We start from the raw sequence: 21,751 nt of genomic DNA on the forward strand, positions 1-21,751 counted from the left end.
GAGAATCTCAAATTGTTTTATAAACATTAATTAACTAAGCTTCACAATACTTCTGTGAGGAAGGTAGGTATTATTATCCTCTCTTAGAGATGGATCAACTGAGATTATGGGAGGCCCTTCTCCAAAGTCACAGTCAGGTAGGGGGACTAAGTTAGGAACAGTACCAATGGAAATCTACTTAACTCACTGTGATGCTGGGACTATATTGTGGATGTATAGAAAACTAAAACACACACACACAAAAAAAATTTAAAGACATAAATGGTACCCAGATACAAAATAAACTACTGGAATCCCTTTGTAAATTAAAATATTTTTCAAATTGAAACCTTCCTAGCTATGTGAAGAAAATAGTGCTTGGATAAATCTTTAAAAGCAAGTTCAAAGTTCTAATTCTGTGATAATCTGTATAGTTCAATAGATTAAGAACATCTGTATAAAGGACATATCCAATCAATCAAAATTTGATACCCTACCCTAGCCTTCTTTTCATCTCACAAATTATTCTTCTTTACCATTGGAGAGGAAATGGGATGAACACAAGGACAAAGAATGCATCAATTAAACTTAAAAACATTTTTGTAGTGTATTTAATATCTAAAAATGCATTAGGCATTATTGAAATATTTAATTAGCTTAATGGCATATTCTTCCCTTTGCATAAATAAATTTAGAAGTTGAGATGAAAATTACTATGAATTTAATGAAGTTCAGTTGGTACTTTCAATTTTTTAGTTCAATCAAACGATCTAAATCCAGTAAATATTTCTTACTTAAGTTCTCTTTAAATAAACATCCAAATATGTGTATGCAAACACAAATTCACACATATATGCATATATTATATAAATATATATTATACACATATACATAGATAATTTGTATAAATATATATTAAAAGGGGAGAAACTATATATTTTACATGCCATAATTTAAGGGGAAATGCTAGAGTAATTCAGTTTAGAATATTAAAAAAAATGAAAAAAAAGGTTTAATTTAATATTTGGATTTTTTTGGCTATGTCTTCTCCTTCTTTCTCCCCCATAAACCCTCTCAGATTTAGTCACAACTCTTGGGTTAGCTCTTGTCTACTTGAAAATAGTGTCATGTCTTTAGGGTCCAAGATGATTCTGTATTTGAATTATTTTTATTAACTATTATTCTGGAATCAAAGTTCAATACAATAACATTGTTATGTTTGCATATGAAATCTTGCCAACCCAAAGAAAAGTTTTATAATCTTTAAAATGCTTCCCATTCATAAAGGTAATGATTTTGTGGCACTAGTCTGTGGCTAATCCAGTAAGAACAAGCTTCTTCTGAGAAAGATATAAAAGACTATCTAAATTTAGAAGAAAAATGCTATCTGTGAAACTTGACACATAATCTCCTGTTTAGAAATTTATTCAGAACATGAAAAAATATAATGATAATAACAGTAAAAAAAAAAATACAGATGTATTTCCTCTATGACTATTTCTAGGGCTGTGTGAAAAATGTTGAAGCAAATGAAAAACTATGTCACATGAGGCACAGGTGAGGGAAGTAATGATATTTCTTTACAGAAAGTTAATACATAAGTGTCATAGGAGTTTGAAAGGAAAGAGATCTTATGAGCCATCTAGTCCAACCTATTCATTAGGCTGAGATCTAAGAGAAAGAAAGGGTTCTGCTCAAAGTTAAAAGTGGAATAAGTACTTCAGCTAATATTTATTAAGATATAGTGGAAAAGCTTCCAAATCAGATGATCTGAATTTGAATTCCACTTCTAGTACTGTCTACCTAATATTAGGTCCTAAGAAGATTATAGTACCTTCCTAGCTCTTAGTTTCTTCAACTATAAAATGAGGGGATTAGGCTAGTTAGCCACAGAAGTCCTTTTAGCTCCTCCCAAGTATTTAGAAAGGAAGGAATCAAGAATTTATTAAGTACTTACTATGTACCAGGCCTTGTGCTAATTTCTGAGAATTACAAATATAAGCAAAAAATAAAGGTAGCATTTAATAAATTCTTCTTGCTACCCTCCCTTTCTTCCTTTTTAATCTTTTATCTTCCCCTCCTTTTCTTCTTTCTTTCTTTTCTTTCTCTTCCTCACTCTTTTTAACTTTCTCCTACTCCTTTCCTACAGGGATGGAGATGAGATGAAGTCTTCAGGAAAAGGCTGGATGACCATTTAGGGATGTTGTAGATATGATGTTGATCAGAAGAAGCCTGGAGTAGCTGTCTTCTGAGGTCGTTTCAATTCAAATTCTCAGAACTTCGCAAAAAAAAAAAAAAAAAATTTAATTCAAAGTGGGGGATGGGGCCAATTAATGACTTTTGGGTAAAACCAGATATTTTCTTCTAATATTATTCAAATGAATAATTTTAAAACTTGAACTTCTACAAACAAATGATATATCCTCACTTTGAACTGTCCAGCAAACTTCCAGTAATAAGCAATAATATTATGATCAATATCAGATGCTGAATACTAAATTATTAAGAAAGTCACATACTAGAAGAAACAGAGAAAGAAAATATTCCAGGCATGGGTGAAAGACATGGAAGTCTGAAAGAATAGTGTGTGTGAATGGAGTCATACAGTTGGGCAGGTAGCAGGGAGATTTTAGAAAATAAAAAATTAATTATCAGCAAGAGATACTATAGGGTAATAAATTGCCAAACTTAAAGTTAGGAAGGACTGGGTTCAAATTTCAATTCTGATACTCCTAAAGATCCCTGAGCAAATTGCTTAATCTCTATGTACCCACAAACAACTCCCTAGAAATGATCTACTAACGCACAAATGCTTAGAAGACATTCTCTCCAAATTTTTGCCTTTTATTCTTTTTTTTTCCTTCTAGACATCTCCCCAAATTATTCCTGTTGTAAATATTGTCTCCCACTTCAAATTATTTTGAATTTACTTATTTCTGTATTTAAACATTATGTATCAGACTTACTGAGAGATAATATCAAACATAATATAAGATTAAATATCAAAAATAATCTACTAAGAAACAGGAACTCTTGCATTTTTCCTTGCATCTCAATGAAAGGCACAATACCTTGCCATATCTCTATAAATGTTTTTTTGGATTGGATTTAATTCATTAAGGAAAAAAACCTAGTTTACTCTGATTATTCAAAATGGAAAGGCAAATCTTATCAATTGCATTGTCCTATTTCTATTTTATGGCTATTATTATTCAAAGAAATTCTCAAATTATATTTTATTAAATATCATATGAAAGTATAATCTTTCCCTTTGTTTAGCAACACTAAACCAATAGATATAATGAGTTTAGAATCAAATATGTTCTAGATAGTATTGGGGGATACAAATTTCTACAACCAAAAGTAATATGGAACAAAAGACTTTCACTTCTGTTTCCTAAGTCAATAATAATAAGCATGAATTGTTTAAAAGTACAATGAAAGAATGTGACTTGTTTTCTTTTAAAATTCAATTGATGAAATCAGTTTGGAGCCACTAAACTATTCTTATTAATTCAACCACAAATTAGAGTTCCAAAAATATTCTGTCTTGCATAACAGAAATTAGAACAAAAGCTATAAAGTAATAAAATAATTATATTATTTTCCATAATATTTTACTCAAATTTGTGATCAAGTTTCCCTTCACCATTCTGGCGAAGTACACATTAGGCAGATATGATACAGGGTCATTTGCAGCACTACTGCTTCAGAAGCTATTGGTAGAGATAGAAACAATAAATCTCGAGAGACAAAACAAAATATACCTAATAAGAAGCTACTTTATTGGTGGGGTAGGGTTGGGGTGAAGGATGAGAAAGAAATTGAATTTAAATAAAAACTATTATTCCACAACCTATAAAGGATATGGCATGGGACAAGGAGCAAAGTCTTGCTACTACATGGAGAAGTCAATCAGATTTTGAATTATTGAATAGTCTGATATAATTTTAAATTGTTATAGTGTTAAAAGGATTCAGAAAGTTAAAAGTTGCTAAGGAATCAGACATTTCAATCTAATAAAAGTGAGGGAAAAAAAAAAACATCCTTTTTTAAGTATAAATTTCGAATGTCAATTTATAAAAAATGCAGAATGTTCTTTGCTTCCTTAGGACAAGAAACTATACAAACCCTAAGTCATGAAATCATAAGGAACTATAAAAGTTATTCTTTTTTAAAAAAGTGGGATTATTTATTTTTTCGTTAATATAATCTCCAAAATAATAAAGATTATTGAAAGGCCCACAATGGATTTTCTATTCTTGTGGGAGGGCAAGGGGGCACTAGAAGGGTTTAAAGAGGATTGTCTTTTCAAGGGGTTCATAAGGGAGATAATTTTAAAAGTCCTTGTTCCACAATGAACAGAAAACAGATAACCTTTTTTTTTTTTTTTTATCCTAGTTCCATAATTGGTTCATAACCAAAGCTTAGGGACATTATTTAATGATCCATCCAGGAGGCTATCTGGGAAGCCCAGACAACCTGAAGAAAGCAGGAAGAGAAGAGTCATACATTCATTGGGAAGAATTATTTTCTCTCAGTGTTAGCTCAAGTAGCTTTCCCCCCCCCCTATATATCTGGCCTGTATACTGTGGATCCCATAAATGAACTAGCTCATCTATATTTAATGGGTACCTTTTGAATTGAACTCTGAAAACCCTAAATTGCAAGAGTTCCTTCTGTACTTAAGCAGAGGTTCTAAATCTCCCTAAATCAACACTTTCTTAGAATTTAGATAGAAAAATATTCTCTGTGATAATTTAGATGAAAAGTAAACATCATTTTGAACATATGAATTTACAAAATAAAAAAAATTTCTTAATCAGGATGAATGTATGGTAGTACAAAAAAAAAAAGAGAAAGAATATCATTTTACTTAGAGTGACTTTTTATCTATGAAAAACATTGTTTTTGAGTCTTTCTCTCTGGATGATAAAAAAGAGCACAAAATAGCCTATTTTTCCTTATATTGTGATTTGTCATACTCATCACATTTAGCTTTTTCTCAGAAACCCTCTCCCTACTCCTTTTTTTTTCCTGGCAACAAAACAATAAGCACTGCTATTAGTATGTAATTATATTCTATGTTTTACCAAACATCAGAATTCTGTAATAACATCACAGTGAGAGATTTATGTTCTTAATGTTTGAGTTTTCTGGTATCTTGCCTATTAAGTATAAACTGTTACTCCATCTTGAAATTTAAAGAGCATTTAGTTATTTCAGTGTAACAGATGTGCATCCTTCTTGGGTTCTAAACTTTTCTCCTTCAAATCTCCTCATCATCATGCATAATAGGCAGGAATGATTAACCAAGGTTCAATCAGAAATAATAAAAAAGACAAACAAATGATTGCTTACCATTGTATCTACTCTGTGTCTTATTACATAGGAATGACTTTGCCAACTTAATTTTATGAATATGAATTTTCAAATTTATATGGATAATGTGATCTTTATATCATATGATCCTAAACAACAGAAACAAAAGCTATGTTCCTAAGAGAGGGGTTTTGGTTCTTATTCTTGTTAGTATTACAAAAAAATAAATAAATAAATGTTTCCTACCCGTAGCAGGGACTGTGACTCATCCTTAGACTTGTTTTCACCTGATGCAGGATACTGCTGTGTAAGGGATCCAGATTTCTCTCCTCCTCCAGTGGGCACTCCTTGCATGAATCCCTTGGTCTCAACAGACAAGCCATAAATAGGTCGTGCCAGATGGGCAGCTTCTACATTAGGGCTATCCCTTAAAGTCTTCGGCTGCTCCTGTGTACCAGACACAGGAGTCAGGAGACCTAAGCTTGCTTGAGTATAGGATGGGCTACCTCTTAAAATTTCTGTCCCTCTCCAGGTCACATTTCTAAGATCATCACTGGAACCATCAGTCCAACCTTTGTCCTTAAGCCCTTCCTTGTCTTCCAGTTTCTCTCTCTTCACTATGGCATCAGAGACTGGCTCCCCCATTTTAGAATCTGGATTGATTAGACTATAGACCTTGAGGTCAATTTTGGGCTCCTCCTTGATAGCAGACACACTATGACTATCCTCTTCTCCATTGGCCGTAGTGATATCCGATTCTTGGCAATGCACAGTGTTGAAGTGCTCTAGTAGTGACTGGGTATCAGCAGCTGTGAAGCGGCACTGACGGCATTTATAGCAGTTATGTGCTCTCCTAAAAAAGATGAAGGGGGAAAAAATCCATTTAAAAGTCCATTTAAAACCCATTCCTAAGATTTTCTTCTTTCTAATCAGTCTTAAAGTAACCTGCCTTATCTCACACACAGTGTAGAAAGTGGAATGAGCATTCATTTTATTTAATTATTTTCAAAATATATACATGAATAAATATTTTTTAATATTCACCCCTACAAAATACTGTGTTCTAATTTTTTTCTTTCTCTTACCTCATCCCAAGTTGGCAAGTGATCCAATGTATGTTAAACATGTACAGTTCCTTTATACATATTTCCACAAATATCAGAGCATTCATTCTTTGAGCAACCAAAGTTGAAGTACAGTTAACTATAAATTTTTATTTCCATATTTTTTAAAGTGTGATTTTTTTTTAAATGTGACTTTTCATTTTGTTATACCAAGTATGCACACGCAGTGAAACAGTTTACAAACACTAAGACAAGTAGCTGTTGGCTGTACAGTGATATCTATTTCATATAGGAAAACATTACCACAAGAACTATATAGGTATCAGGGTATCTTGGAAATCATGAAGCCCCATTCCCTTATCTCACCCTTACAGGTGAGAAAACTGATGTAATGGGCTGAAACCGAGCAGATGCGCTGAGGTTCGGACAAGCAAGCACTTAAGGCTAATTACCAATTGGACAATACTCTATTAGCATTTGATTGGAAAATGACCCACCCCACCATTCTGTGCAGGCTCGATCTGTTGGTGTATAGAGAGATGAGGAGGAGGGATGAAAGGGTGGAGTAAGAAAGCCAGAGTGAATCCTGGCCAGATTTGTGTAGCCATTCTTCTCATGTCCACAAAGAATAAAGATCAAGGACTTTTGCTTATCCTGACTCCGGCTGATTCTAAAGTATCCTGGGTGCTAACGTGGTCATCACCCTTACCTCACCCTTACAGGTTAGAAAAGTGAGAATGGGAGAGTTGAAGTTCTATACTCAAGGTTACAAAAACAATAACATGAAAAACTGGAATCTAAATGGAGGTCCTTAAAATTTGAGATTAAATGTTCCTTCCACTAGATCACATAGTCTTTACTTTGCTACCCACATCATGATAGAGAGGTGAGGAACTCAAGTTAAAAAATAAGATACACATTTTTACACAGTGCCAATGAGCATATTTATTTTGCTTTATGTCGCATATTTCCTACAAGGACATCATTTTTTATTTCCTGTTTAAAAAAAAAATTTCCCCAAAGGAAGAAGATGGGAGGGTAAGTAGAAATAAGGACAGCATAATAAAAGAGAAAGAAAAGAGAATCGAGACATTTTTTAATGCAGAGAAAGAAACAGTGAAAAGACCAAAAAGAAGCATAAACAAACAGGACAAGTTGAAAAACAGTTAATTTGCTATGTGTTTAGAAAGTGTATAACATGATACACATGATAGGGACCTGAAGCATCTTGCATATTCCACTTTTCCTACTATGCTCTGTATATGGAAATGACAATTCTATTTACTGTTGTCTTTGTTATTGAATTGATATAAAATTTCCTTCTTCCTTCCCCCTCAAGTTACATCAGTCAGATACCTTTTCCCCACTATCTCTTTCTTTATCCCTTTCACATATGAAAGGGTAGCTTCTTGGTAAATTCCCTTTACATGCAAAAGTGATCCCATATTTCCTCCTATTTTCTTTTAACAATTATTCCCTCTATCATCTCCACTTTCTCATTTATCTTCAATCTTTCCCTGTCTACTACTGCTTTCATATTGTCTATACTATGTATCCCTTATTCTAAAACAAACAAAAATCCTCACCTGATCTATCCATATCTACGAGTTATTATCCCATGTATTTCCCCTGCAGTGACTCTACTCACTGAGAAGGCAGTCTATAATTCATAGCTCTAATTCATTTCCTGTCATTCTGTTCTTAACAGTCTGGATTCTGATCTCATCAATCAAATGAAACAGCTTTGGCCAGTTACCAATTAGCTCTTAATTGTTAAATTTAAAGGCCTACTCACAATCTTCATCCTTCTTGATCTCTTCTTGCATACAATTTTTGACACTATTGATAACCTTCTTCTTCTTGTCACTGTTCCAGATTTTCACATAAGTGCTTTCTTCTCATTGCTCACCTGTCTGCATGTTCCTTCTCAGTTTCCTTTATTGGTTTTTCAATCAGGCCATACATACTCATTGTAGATTCCCTCCCCACCATCCAAGGCTCTCCAGGGATCAGTTCTTTCTTTACTTCATCTCCCCTCTCCTCTTCTCTTCTCATCACTCCTTTTCCCTTTTGCTTACTTATCTCATCAACTTTCATGGATTCAATTATCAGCATTATGCAGCTAATTATCACTTCTATTTATCTAGCCCTAACCTCTTTCCTGAGGTCTAGTTTTACATCTCCATCTACCTATTGGAAATCTCAAACTTAATGTCTCATGGACATTAAATTAAAAATGTTAAAAAGCAAACTCCTTATTTCCTCCCTCCCAGTTTTCTTCTCTTCCTAACCTCTGTATTACAATTCAGGCTACTAACATCTTTCCATGCCTCATGCTTATACACAATCTTCTTCAGTTTCTCACTTCTTCAATCTCTACATTCAATTAATTGGCAAATCCAGCTGATTCTACTTTTATAACATCTGCCCCCACCCCCTTCTCTCTTCCCACAGTATCCTAGGAGAGTCTTCATCACCTATACCTGGATTATTTCAATTTCTTTCTAGTTGGTCTTCTTCCTTAATTCATCTTATTATATTTAGTAGTCAAAGTGGTCATCCTAAAGTAGAAGTCACATCATATCACTCCTCCTAGCTAATTACAATAAACTATACAGTTTCACACTCCCCTCCCCCCTGTACCCCCTAGATCAAATATAAAATTATCTGTTTAACTTTTAAAGTCCTTCATATTCTAGCTCCTTCCTATCTTTCCAATAATATCTTACTTCCCATTGGTTACTCTAAGATCTAGAAACGTTGGCATCCTTTCTGTTCCAAGCATTAGAGAGTAAATTTCCCTACTCTAGGCATTTTCCTTGACCTTTTCCTATTCCTACAATTTTCTTTCATTTCAGCCTCCTGATCTCTCTGAATTTTTTCAAGTATCAGCTAAAATGCCATCTATGTAAAGCCTTTCCAATCCCTTTTATCTTATAACTAAGTATCTTCAATTTATCTTAAAATATGTATGTATGTATGCACACATATACAGTATATGAGTATATATTTATATGTACACATATACATACTATACATACATAAATACACACATATCTAAAATCATAATTGTTTGGTCATTCTTACTCCAATAGACAGTGAATTAAGATCAACTACTATTTTTGCCTTTGTATCTCCCAAACTTAGCAGAATATCTGATATATTGTAAGTGATTAATAGATGTTTACTGACTTGACAAATAAAACATCTTCATTTTTATATAAGTGAACACATTAGGGTTTCCTACTTGATTAAATATTTTTTTTTCCTATCTTATTTTGCTTAATTATACTTAAGTAATATTTTTCCTACCATGGATTCACAGATTTTTAAAAAACAAGTCTGTTGCTGCATTTTACAATGTTCCGTTATATATATATATATATATATAAAATCTCTACATTGCTATTTACAAAGTGCTTTTTTTTTTTTATCACCAATTTGATTCTACACAGTCAATGAAGTAATGGTCCCACTATTCTAAATTATTTGGAAAAAAGGCTCATGAAAAGTCTAAGTTTCTCTTAAGATATTTTTATTTATCTCTAATTAAAATAAAATTACTCTAGAAAGACCTGAATATATTTAGATATGTGTTTTGTTAAAGAACAAGAATGTTCTTAAAGCTTAACTGATAGATTATAGAATAATAGATTTAGACCCAGAAAAAATTTCATATATCATCTGGCCCAACCTCTCATTTCCTAATTAAAAATCGAGGCCCTGAGAGGTGGGCAGATTTGTCCAACATCACAAAGAAAGTAATAACTAAAGCAAGTGTTTGAATCCTGATTCCTTAAATTCAACTCCAATATTCTTTCAACTGGGCTGATCTCTATGGGTGTACTTGGTATAGATAGAATAACACAAACTGGCTTGCGCTATTGAAAAAAAAAGTTTGCTTTAGTACTGCACTGAAGTGCTTTGTAAAACATGTGCTACTTATTACATTGAAACAGTGTGTTACTTGTTATTAATACACATCAAAGAAACAAAATACTTTTTATGACTACCCTATAACATAACAATATATTTTATGCTCTCTATAAAAAATATACACACTTTAAAACATAACTAAATACCATACTGCCCTGACTTTTCGCCTAATTCTCTAATAGCTTCTTTCCTATAATCTTTGTCATAGAAACACTTTATTCCTTTTTTTTTTTCATACCCAAACAATTCATTTCCTAAAGTTTTGTATTTGGTACTCACTACTTCTCCCTCTAAACTCTCTCTAGTTCACAAATATACTCTACATTTTATGTTTTCAAATACTAAATTTTTACTGATGACTCCATAAATTGTATCTACGGCCCTAATTCATTCCCAAGCTCCAAACCTGCATTTCTAATTGCCTAATGACACAAAATAAGAGGAAGAATTCTAGTAAAGAGGTACAACATCTGAATTCTAACCCCAGATATATATACAGTAGATACAGATATAATATAGTTGAAAAGCAAGTATTTACTAACTGTACTTTATAGATAAAGAAATTGCAGCTCAGTTAAATGAAACAAGATGCCTAAAGTCACACAATTATTAAGTATCAGAGTAGGGACTTGAACGCAAAACACATTGATCCAATCAGCTTACTATCCTAAAGCTTAGGGGAGTCACTTAACCTCTTTTCTGTCTCAGTTTCCTCCTCATTCAAATGAGAGTTACAACAGATGATCCTTTTCCGCTTTCAGATGCTACATATGTTTAAAAATCTATAAAGTTGTTGATTCTTTTTCAATTAGACCAACTTTTTTCTTATTTGTTTTTGGATTACTAATCTCTGCTTATTGTTATAAATGAATTACCTTTTTAATGCATTTTATTTTTATTTAAGTTTATGACCTGTTGCCAATTAGAATTATTTTTGTCATAATATGCATAATGCATATCATATAATAGATATAAACTACCAAGAAATGGAAGGATATGTTCTCAGAAAAGTGAAAAAAAGATATTGGTGGAAAAGGTTCAGTTGCCAACTAAAGGCCACCAGAAACATCATGTTTTGGTCATTTGCCACCTTGATTCATAGTGCTCATAATGAGTGTTAGGAAAAAAAAAAACAAAAAAACAAAACCTACCATAATTACATAGGTCTTAGGGAAAGGGGGAAAAAAAGAGGAATTTTCTGAAAAATTCAAAAGGACCTTCATAACAAGTCAACATCTATCCTGATTCTTGATCATTTCGATCTGAATTTGTGCAAAGGAAAGGAGAGTAAATCTTGTTGGAAAATATAGTTCAGATTATGGAAACAATATCATTCAAAGGCTTGTGTGGAAAATTAATAAGCCTCATAACTGCATGTAATGACAAAATTGAACTGTAACATTTTAGCCTAACAATCTCATTTTCTAGATGAGGAAAATGAAGTCCATAGTGGTGGCAGTTTGTCAAAAGTTAGAGGCACAAATAAGTAGCAAGATTGGAATTTGAATCTAGGAATCTGATTCCAAATCAAGATTCATTCCACTAAGACTAACAAGATCATTTTCTTTGAAAAGAGAAAATAAAGGTAATATATGTGGCAAACACTGAAAAGGTTTCAAATATGAAACCAACTATATTAATAAGCAGGAAAAGGGATATTGATTTAGAAACTATTTATGAATCAATTATCCAGATGAAATCTGATTAGAACAATAGTTAAAATCAATTTCAAAGGAGAACAAAAAAAATTAAAAATGAGAACATATTGTGTGTAATTAAAATTTCAATACAACTTCTTTAAACAGGTTTTAGCAATTCCTCTTACTACCCTATCCTCCAGAATGAGATTACAGTTGGACAAAAGTAAAGACATTGGATTTATCACCATTTCTTATAGAAGTTTAACCATTACAAAACAGTAACCACAAAGATAAGGTAGAAGGAACCCAGAAACCACCTCAACAAATATTTAATCTCTTTGCCAAGGCTAGAGAGATAGCAGCCAAAACCAAAATAAGTTCAACATACAAATTCATTTGTAAAACATTATAGAGGAGGAGAATGGAAGATAACAAGCAGTAGCACCTCACAATACAATGAAAATCATCTGCAGGGGAAACACAGAGGAGAGTTTGAAAGTCCAGATAAAACAGATGATTTTAAGTACAATATATAAGCTATATAAAATATACACATATTTTTAATACAACATAAGCTAACCTAAGAAGATAGATACCCCAACCTAGAATTCAATACTGACATTCTCACCAGGGAATAGAATTTGCTCTCTCTCAATAGATCAGATGTGTTGTATATGTATCTGAAATATGATACACATGTGCAAGCATGTATGTATACAACACAGGAACATAAAGGTCCAATGTGATAAGTACTTCATTACTTCATAATGTCTGAATACTCCTTTTCACCAAAACATGTTGTGTGTATGTGTTATATACTCAACATATGTAAATTTCTAGGTTTATATGTTTGCATGTATGTGTATGTACATGCATAAATGTATAACTATCTGTATCAATATCTATTTCTACCAGTTTATGAGTAAATTATTAATTATGAAGGCACCTAAGTGCATTAGAGGATTGAATACAGGACTTAGAGTTAGGAAATTCTAAATATGAATCCTGCTCTGGAGAATTAATAACTTTATGGCCCTAGGCAAGCCACTTAACTTGGAGCCTCGATTTCTCAACCTGTAAAATGCAGATAATAATAGCATCTACCTTTCAGGACTGTTACAAAAATAAAAGAACAAATAAGATAGTAGGTTATTAGACAAAGGGTGTGTTGTTGTTATGGTTGAAATTGATGCTCTAGCTAAATGCACCCCCCCCCCAAGAAAAAAACCTTTCTCTGTAGCAGATAAGACTCTCAAAGAATAAGGATAATTTTCAAAATATTTTGAGTTGAAGTTTTCTTCCAAGAAGAAAAAACCACGTGAAGAAAACATTAACATAATATAATATAGTCTGTGCAGGAATCAAAGGCATGCTTGATGAAAATATGAAGTTTTTTGAAGTTGATTTTTTTTCCCCACATCTTTTATGAGTGAAGAAAGGTTCAAACTTTATTGACTCTAAAAGATCATGATTTACTGAAATAAAATTTTCAAATGAATTTACAACATTGCTAAAACAACAACAACAACAAAAAGCAATGCTCAGCCTATCTATGAAGTCCTTACATTCATACTAAGAAAAAAAAAATCATTTTTTAGTTTGGTCAAAAGACTTAATGCAATTTTGAAAATACAAATTAAAAGTAATTTTTAAAAAAATTATATCTCAATTTAACTCATGTGTTGGTTGTTGAATCAGACTTCAAATAGCCATCCTATGCTTTAAAATAATCAGTTAAAAAATTGTCTTTGGGTTCAAAGAATCCATATTTCTAGAGATAATTTTTTTTTCCTTTTTCTACTTTATTTAAAAAATTGGCCACAGAAAAGAAATGTATTCATTTCCAAGCTATATACATTGTAAAGAACTGTTAACTAAGAAGTCTCATTTAATATACTGATTAATATTAACATACTAAATTATAAACCGCTATGGAACAAGAAATATTTTGGTTTTTTGCTACAAGTAGAAAAAAATAAAAGTGATCAAAAATATTAGATGACTGATATAAGTAGCAATTTTCCCAAAGAAACTATAAGACTGATATCTCTGAAAAGATTTTTACTTAAAGTTAGGTCTGATTTCTTTTACTTCAACTTTATTTGTTTTGAAACTATTTCAACTTTAAAGTATTCTAGTCCCATTTTTCTCCCTCATCTCCAAATATATTTGTAAGTACTGATTTATCTTCACTTCCTTCATAATCAACAATTTTTCTCGAGGAAAACACAAAAGTGCAACTTTTAAAACAAGAAACTCATCGTCTGTTTTACAAAGTTCCAGTATCTTTGATCTCTACCAGCTTTGAAATATATGGAAATTTTCTTTTTCTGACACAACCAATACTTACCTTGAAAACAGCTCACACCTTCAGCTAAATATAGTTCCAAGGCCCTGGGTACCTGCCCAATAATGAATTCACCACAGAGCTTCACATCTTCAGACTAAGAGTCTGGGTCTTCTAAATGACCCAATTTGAAATTCCTGCTTGGATGGTCAACTCCCTGACTCTTAACATGTTTCAGCAAGAACTTTACTTTGATCTAAGAAACTAAGAATAGCTCTTGATATAAATGTTAGAAAATAAAACCTTTCAAGAGACATTGGTAATGATGTCAAGTAAAGGAAATGTGAGCATTGTTAAAAGTTTTTTTTTTTTTTTAATAAGTCATCACAATTAAGAACAAATATAAAAATCCTATATTTGGATTTAAAATTCAACTGCAAGAGGGCAGGATGGGGGTGGTGATGGTAAAAAATGAATTTAAAAAATGTTCCTATGAAATGAAAATAGTTTACTAGAGTTTTAGTGAACTACAAGCTGAATAGAAATCAAATGGGACTAGGTTGCTATAAAAATTAATGCAATCATGTATTGAACTCTTATAAGTGGACTATTTATATAGTGGGAATTCCACTGTAATCTGCTATGGTCAGACCATATCAAAATTAGTTTATAAGATCTTGATACTTAATGTTTTAGGAAGATTGATATAGCCAATAACCAATAATAGGCAAAATCATCTTTATGAGTTCAAATCTGGCTTCAGATACTAGCTACATGACGCTGGATAAGTCCCATATCTGTCTCAGTTTCCTTATCTATAACATAAACTGGAGAAGGAATGGAAAATTACCCCCAATATCTTTGGCAAGAAAATCCCAATTGAGTCACAAAGAGTCAGATACTACTGAGAGGTCAGAACAGCAATAATAACCAAGAAACATTTATTTTTTTTAAGTGCCTAATAAGTGTTAGGCACTGTACTAAGTATTAGGAATATAGATCAGATAGTTCCTGAAGTTCCTGAATGGGTCTAATAGGAGAAGAAACACAGAGAAGATAGTTAAAAAACAGATTCCATGATACTAAGCTAAATTGTACATAATAATGTAAACTTCTGGATGTCAGAATGTTTCATTTTTGTATCTGTATTCTTTTTTTTTTTAATTTAATAGCCTTTTATTTACAGGTTATATGTATGAGTAACTTTACAGCATTAACAATTGCCAAACCTCTTGTTCCAATTTTTCACCTCTTACCCTTCACCCCCTCCCCCAGATGGCAGGATGACCAGTAGATGTTAAATATATTAAAATATAAATTAGATACACAATAAGTTGTATCTGTATTCTTGATGCTTAGAACTGTATTTGGCATAGCTTAGGAATTTAATAAGAGCCTATAGATTTATTGTCATATGGAAGAAGAATTTTACGTTGTCCCTGGAAGACACACTCAAGAACAATGTGAGGATTTTACAGAAATGAAGATTTTGCCTAAATATAAAGAAAAACTTGCCAAGAAACAGAGCTAAAAAGTGGACTAAATCATCAATTATATCACTATTTCATCATCATTGAAGGTTTTAGGGTAGAGATTAATAATAATCATAGCATTACATTGTGCTTTAAGGTTTGTAAAATGTTTCACAAATATCTCTTTTTATTCTCCCAACAATTATGGAAGGTAAGTGTTATTGCTATACCCATTATACAGATGAAGAAACTGATGTAAAGATTAAAGGATTTGCCCAAAGTTAACTAGCTAATAAGTATGAAAGACTGGACTTGAACTCGGATCTCTCTGACTCCAAATTTAACACTCTACCCACTAGATTATTAGCTGTCAAGAGACTTGACAATTGCTAGGTAGGTAGGTTAGAGAGAATATTCTTCCTCAGATAACAGCTACTGGAAAGCTACTAATATGCCTCCCCCCAGCACTCATAGGTCATATATAGAACCAAGAAGTAATACAGCCCAGTGCAAAGGAGGAAGCTGAGGATTTGCTAAATGACCTTCCAAGGCCACATAACTAGTGAGAGAGACAGGATCTAAACCCAATGGGAATCCAATGGTCTTTCAATGTTAGCTAACTGATATTCTTCTGTCTTCCATTATATAGTGTAGCTTTCTTAATTTCTTAGCAAGAAATGTGATTTTCTGCATTATACTGTAAAAGTAAGGGGGTAGAATAGGCAAGAAAGAAAAGGGGGAGAGAGAAATCTGTCTAAATATTGCTTTTCATAGAAGAATAAAAAACTGAATAAACAAATTGTGTTATCTGTGATTCATGGTATGAACTCAGAAAAATCCCCTTCATCTCCTAAGGTTTTAATAGAAACACAGATAATGATCTTATTATCTTCACAATTCAGATGCTTAAGATTATCCATCTGACTACTATTAGTGAGAGGGAAGAAAACTGTTCAATCTTTCAGGCCATTGAACACCACTTAGTAAATTGGAAAACGCAATCTATTAAACGGTACCCTGGAGGCCTGAAAGAGTTAAGGTATCCCCTCAGTGCAGTGCACTTTTTCTCCTAATAATATCAGACCCAAATACATGATTAAAGTGCAAATAATCACATTTAGAGGAACTTTTATCATTCTTCCTTTCAACTATATTATCAATGGTGCTAGGGTTCTTATCAGATTTGCTACAATAAAACTCTCCTTTTTCCTCATCAAAATTATAGTGAAAATCCCCATAAGGTCAATGAGAACTTTAAACTGTGTGTGTCAATCACAGTCCTTACCTGAATTCTATTTCTCTTGCCAGTGTCTATTTTTCAGGCCCAAGCAAAGAGTTTATGACAAAAAACATAATTTTCCTTTTTAAACCATACTATACTGATAATGTTCAAATAGAACACTAACTAAAAGGAACAAAAAATAAATAGTATTAAAATGATAATTAATAATTTGATTATTGTTTATAATTTGAGAATGTTAAATTATCGCTGTTATACGGCACACAGTTCTCTGTTGCTGCTTAAAATACTTAGAAATTTTCTTTTGTCTTGGAAAGAATGGAGGTATAATATACAATATGACTTTGTAAGCAACGTTTCTCATTGCTGCTGTTGTCATATAATTCTCTTTCATATAAGTTTACTGGGAAGTCAAATGCTGTGCTGCCATACACTATTTTATTTTTAACTGAATTTGAATATGAGAGATAACATATAATGATTAACATCCAACATAGAATTATGACATTGGAACACAATTATAAACTGTCTCAGGCCTGAGAAAAGAAAAAGAAATATTGTTTAGCCTACTTTGTAATAAAGACACAATCATTACATTTCTTGGAGTTTTTGAACTGTCATGCTATAAACTAAAAGAATTTTATCAATGCTGTTGATTTACAGAATGAGTTGTCTCCCTTATCTATCTTTCAAAATTCAAGTTAAATATCACATTATTTATAATATCTGGCATCATCATCAAAGCAATACATGATCTTGAATTGCAACAGAATCTGTATTATTCTTACAACATATAGTACTTTCTATATATTATGTAGTAATTACACATGGACTTGTCTTACCTACTCTGCTAAGTTTTAGGCTCCTCCAGATCAGAACTTTATTTTGATTTTATACATATCTTAATTCCCTATACATTTGTTCTCCACCTTCTACATGGTAGACAGTCAACAAACAATATAAGATGAATAATAAAAGCACGATAAAAGAACAATAATCATAGGTATAATACCATGTAAGCTGTATTCCATACCTAAAGGCAATCAAAGTGGAGAAAATTTAATAAGCACAGCCTTTCTATGCAAATGTTTTCTTTTGAATATCATAATTTAAAATGCTTTCAGATTTCAGAATACCTATACAAAAATAACTTTCATAGCAATAAAAAAAAAAATCTACTGTAGTATTATATAGTAGATCTTTCTATAACTCTCATTTCTGAAGCAGTCATTCCATGGTGCTATTTGAGCTTTTTATGGATGTTCAAATACAATAGCGATTTGTTGATCAGTAGCCATTGTGATTATATAACTGAAAGAGAATTCAGAGAGAGATCTCAAAACAATAATTAGCTTACCTTTTGTTCTCAAGTTGAATCACAAATAAATGATTCTAAAAAGACTGCATTATACCCAATTCAAAGAAACCAAAAGGTTATGTTGAAAAATACAATTTATTCCTCCTTTCCTTCTGATTGCAATGCCAAATGCTATAATGATGCTACTTTACATGATCCTTTAAGATTTCAATACTTAGTAACTTTACATCCCAGCAGCATCTTAGTTTTATAAAAAGTGTGAGTCATTCGTAAAGTGTTAGTTGACAAGTACATTAAAGTGCCCATAAAGATGCTGGTTCTTTATACACAATTAGTGAAAATATTTTCTGTTCTGAGTAAGGCATGACCATTCTCGTAATAATGTTAGTCATAATAGTCATTGTACAGATGAAGCAATATCAAATTTGCAATTTACTGCTTTTAATCTTTTTATCTCTAAATGTTGAAATTTCACTCCACTGAAGTTATCAATGGCAAAGAATTTTTTCCTCTGTTTTTTTTTTTTCTTTTTTGCTTCTTCAGTGAATAGGTTAGAGTCAAAGTAACAGAATAAATTGTAAATATTAGCCAATTAGCCCTAAGAGTCATCTATTCATCTACACATCTTACAAATACATTAAAATATCATCAAGTGGAATGAAGGATGTTAAAACCAAATTCAACAACTTTTAAAATGACTACTGTAAAAAGGATGAAATGAAAGAGGCTGTATTAAATATATTTTAGCAAATCAGAGAATTTGAAAAGATAACCATTCTTTTAATTTGTTACATTTCTGGCAATAAGGACTGCAAGTGATGCACTGTAAATGGATAATTCCATAGAATGATGGAAAAAAAAAACACCTTAAGAAAATATTTTAGATATAAAGATGAAGGAGAATTTAGTTATATAGAGTCAAATTGACCCTAAAAATTGGATGCACAAGATACATATAATTTAGCAGAGAAATAAACATAAGCATTAAAAAGTCTATCATCTATCTAATATGAACAGTTCTATGCCACAGAAAATCCACTGATAGAAAATGGAATTTTGTAATTCAATTCAACAAATGTTGAAAATGTTGAAAGCCAAGCAGAGAAGATACGGATACAGAAAACATGGCTAATGACCTCAAAAAGTTTACAAAGCCAAGAGAATATGACTAATCATATGTTTTCAGTTTCAGTTTTCTCACAGTATTATATTAAATTTAGGGAAGACGTGGGTTTCCCCACCACACTATTTCCCTTTTACATTATTTCCCATTAGCAGAAAGTTAGCCACTTTATGATGAATTATTTGACTGAGGATACCCATGAAACAAAGAAAAATGCAAAATGGACTTGAGTAATGTGTGCCTTGCCTTTTATAAAATGGAGAAGGAAAAGAAACAAAGTTCTGAGAATCACAGAGTTCTTAGACCTATAAAATGGAACTCTAAAAATGTGATATCCTTATCCAGTGAGCAATAAGGACATTACTGAAATAATTAAATCATATCAATCCTGATATTCTTGCTATAAACACCGAGAAAAAACAAAGTTTCATGAGATTTCCCATGTTCTTTAGAAGTTGGCAGAATTAGGTTTTTTAACATAGAGATGTTCTCTGATGAAGTCACTGAGTCCCTTAAAATCAAATCATATATGGATGTGGAAAAAAAATGATTTGGAAATAAGAAATGAGGGATGTCAATAGCTGATAGACTATACAGAAACTAATGCCTCTATATCATGAATATATTTTGTTTAAAAGATTTGAGAAGTATTGTGCACAATGAACACAAAATCAGATCATAAAGGAAGACTATAATTTAAATTTACTTTAGATTGTAGCTATGTAACTTTGAGCAAATCACTTATACTCCCTAAAACTAATTTGTTTTTATTTTTGTTTTTGTTTTCCCCTAAGAATGCTGTTTTTGTAAAATGAAGGAATACAACTCAATGAACTCTAAGAATCATTTCATCTTTAAATCAGTCATTCTAAAAATTAAATTATTTATAACAAAAACAAAGCAACTAGTTTCTGAGGTTAGAGTCATTTCTATAACATCTTTGTACAGTCATACTTTTTTTTTTGGTTAGAAAAAATCACTATTATATTAGGAGAAAAGATAAAAGGTAAAAGATATGTGTAATTGAAGCAACTCTAGACTCTACTATCTAAATTGAAAAATGTGAAGTAGATAAAAGAATAGATATTGGCACACAAAAAATCACCTTTTCTTAAAATAGGGTAGCTAATATAAAACCATTACTACAAAAGGGAGAGCAGAAGAGCCTGAAAACTACATTAAACAGCAAATACCCGATCTCTTTGCCAAGTAGAATAATGTGACAGCCAAGGATAGCACTAGTTTAGAATATAAACTGATTTATAAAATCTTACAGGAAGGTGGTGGAAAATAATAAGCAGTTTGTACTCATAAAACAGAGGAAAAGAGTAGATTAAAAAAAAAAAGTTTATATAAAGCTTGACAAGACATCAATTGACCCAGATCATCCCAATAGTATCTCAGGATGAAAATAAAAGGATAAGAAATAAATAAAAAATGGAAAAGATTTGTAAAACTCTTCATGACAAATAATTTTTCTCATCAATGAGTATGAAGTCACAACATTTGTACTCTAAAAGAATAGTACCTAATATGCAGCATAAGACAGTAGAAATATCAATAAAGAAAATTTTAAAAGATGAATAGAATAGACTAAACCAACTGTATATAAAGGAGACCTGTGCAAAATTGTGAAACAATTTTGAAGGTATAAGAAGATAATATTCTCAAGCTATATGAAAATATTTGTAGTATGCTACATACTTGGGGGGGGGGGGAAATCATGAATCTTATTATTTCCCCTGAAAAAGAAGAAATTAAAAAAATTGTTAACTGTCAGACCATATTTCATCTTCCTAATCTCTATGAAACCTTTATGATAATCTTCACATATCTTAATGATATTCTTGATGAAAGTATGAAATAACAAGTTTTTTGACAAATTATATATTACTACATATATAATTTTTATGATCTCATAATTAATTGAAAGGTACAGAGAATACAAGATCCTTGTATGTCTATTTGATCTGTTCACAAAATCCATTTTAGATGATAAAGCAAAATTTTATCATTCTTTAACAGAATGCCTCTCATACAAAATTATCAAAAAAAAATTGAAAGTTGTAACAAGATAACTTTTTAGACAACCTTTCAAGTAGTAATATCAGTCAGGCATAAATCAGTAAGAGACAAGCCTGACAAAGATTTGTATGACATGACACAGTTATGGAAAACATCCTCAATTCAGTTCAACAGGAAAAAGGATTCCCCATGGTTGAGTGTGTTAGATGGCATCATAGTGATTATGTCAAGTACAGCAACATTGTAGAATTCCCAAAAATGAGATTCATAATTACTCAATAGTTTTGTTGAACTACTGAAAAAGAATGGAAATGCATGCAGAATTTCTCTTAGACAGGCTTGGAT

The 21,751-nt window shown here is 31.7% G+C and overlaps 1 protein-coding gene across 5 annotated transcripts in view; it reads right to left on the minus strand.

Annotated features, from left to right (window-relative positions):
- The window catches only part of TRPS1 (transcriptional repressor GATA binding 1), a 296,456-nt gene that overhangs the window by 190,849 nt on the left and 83,856 nt on the right, over positions 1–21,751 (minus strand). For all 5 annotated transcript variants that reach the window (XM_031947133.1, XM_031947131.1, XM_031947130.1 and 2 more), the window contains one exon: positions 5,548–6,154. In XM_031947133.1, the coding sequence (XP_031802993.1) occupies positions 5,548–6,154 (607 nt within the window). The remainder of the gene's footprint in view (positions 1–5,547; positions 6,155–21,751) is intronic.

Source organism: Sarcophilus harrisii, chromosome 1 (genome assembly GCF_902635505.1).
Source record: "Sarcophilus harrisii chromosome 1, mSarHar1.11, whole genome shotgun sequence".
Taxonomy (NCBI): Eukaryota; Metazoa; Chordata; class Mammalia; order Dasyuromorphia; family Dasyuridae; genus Sarcophilus; species Sarcophilus harrisii.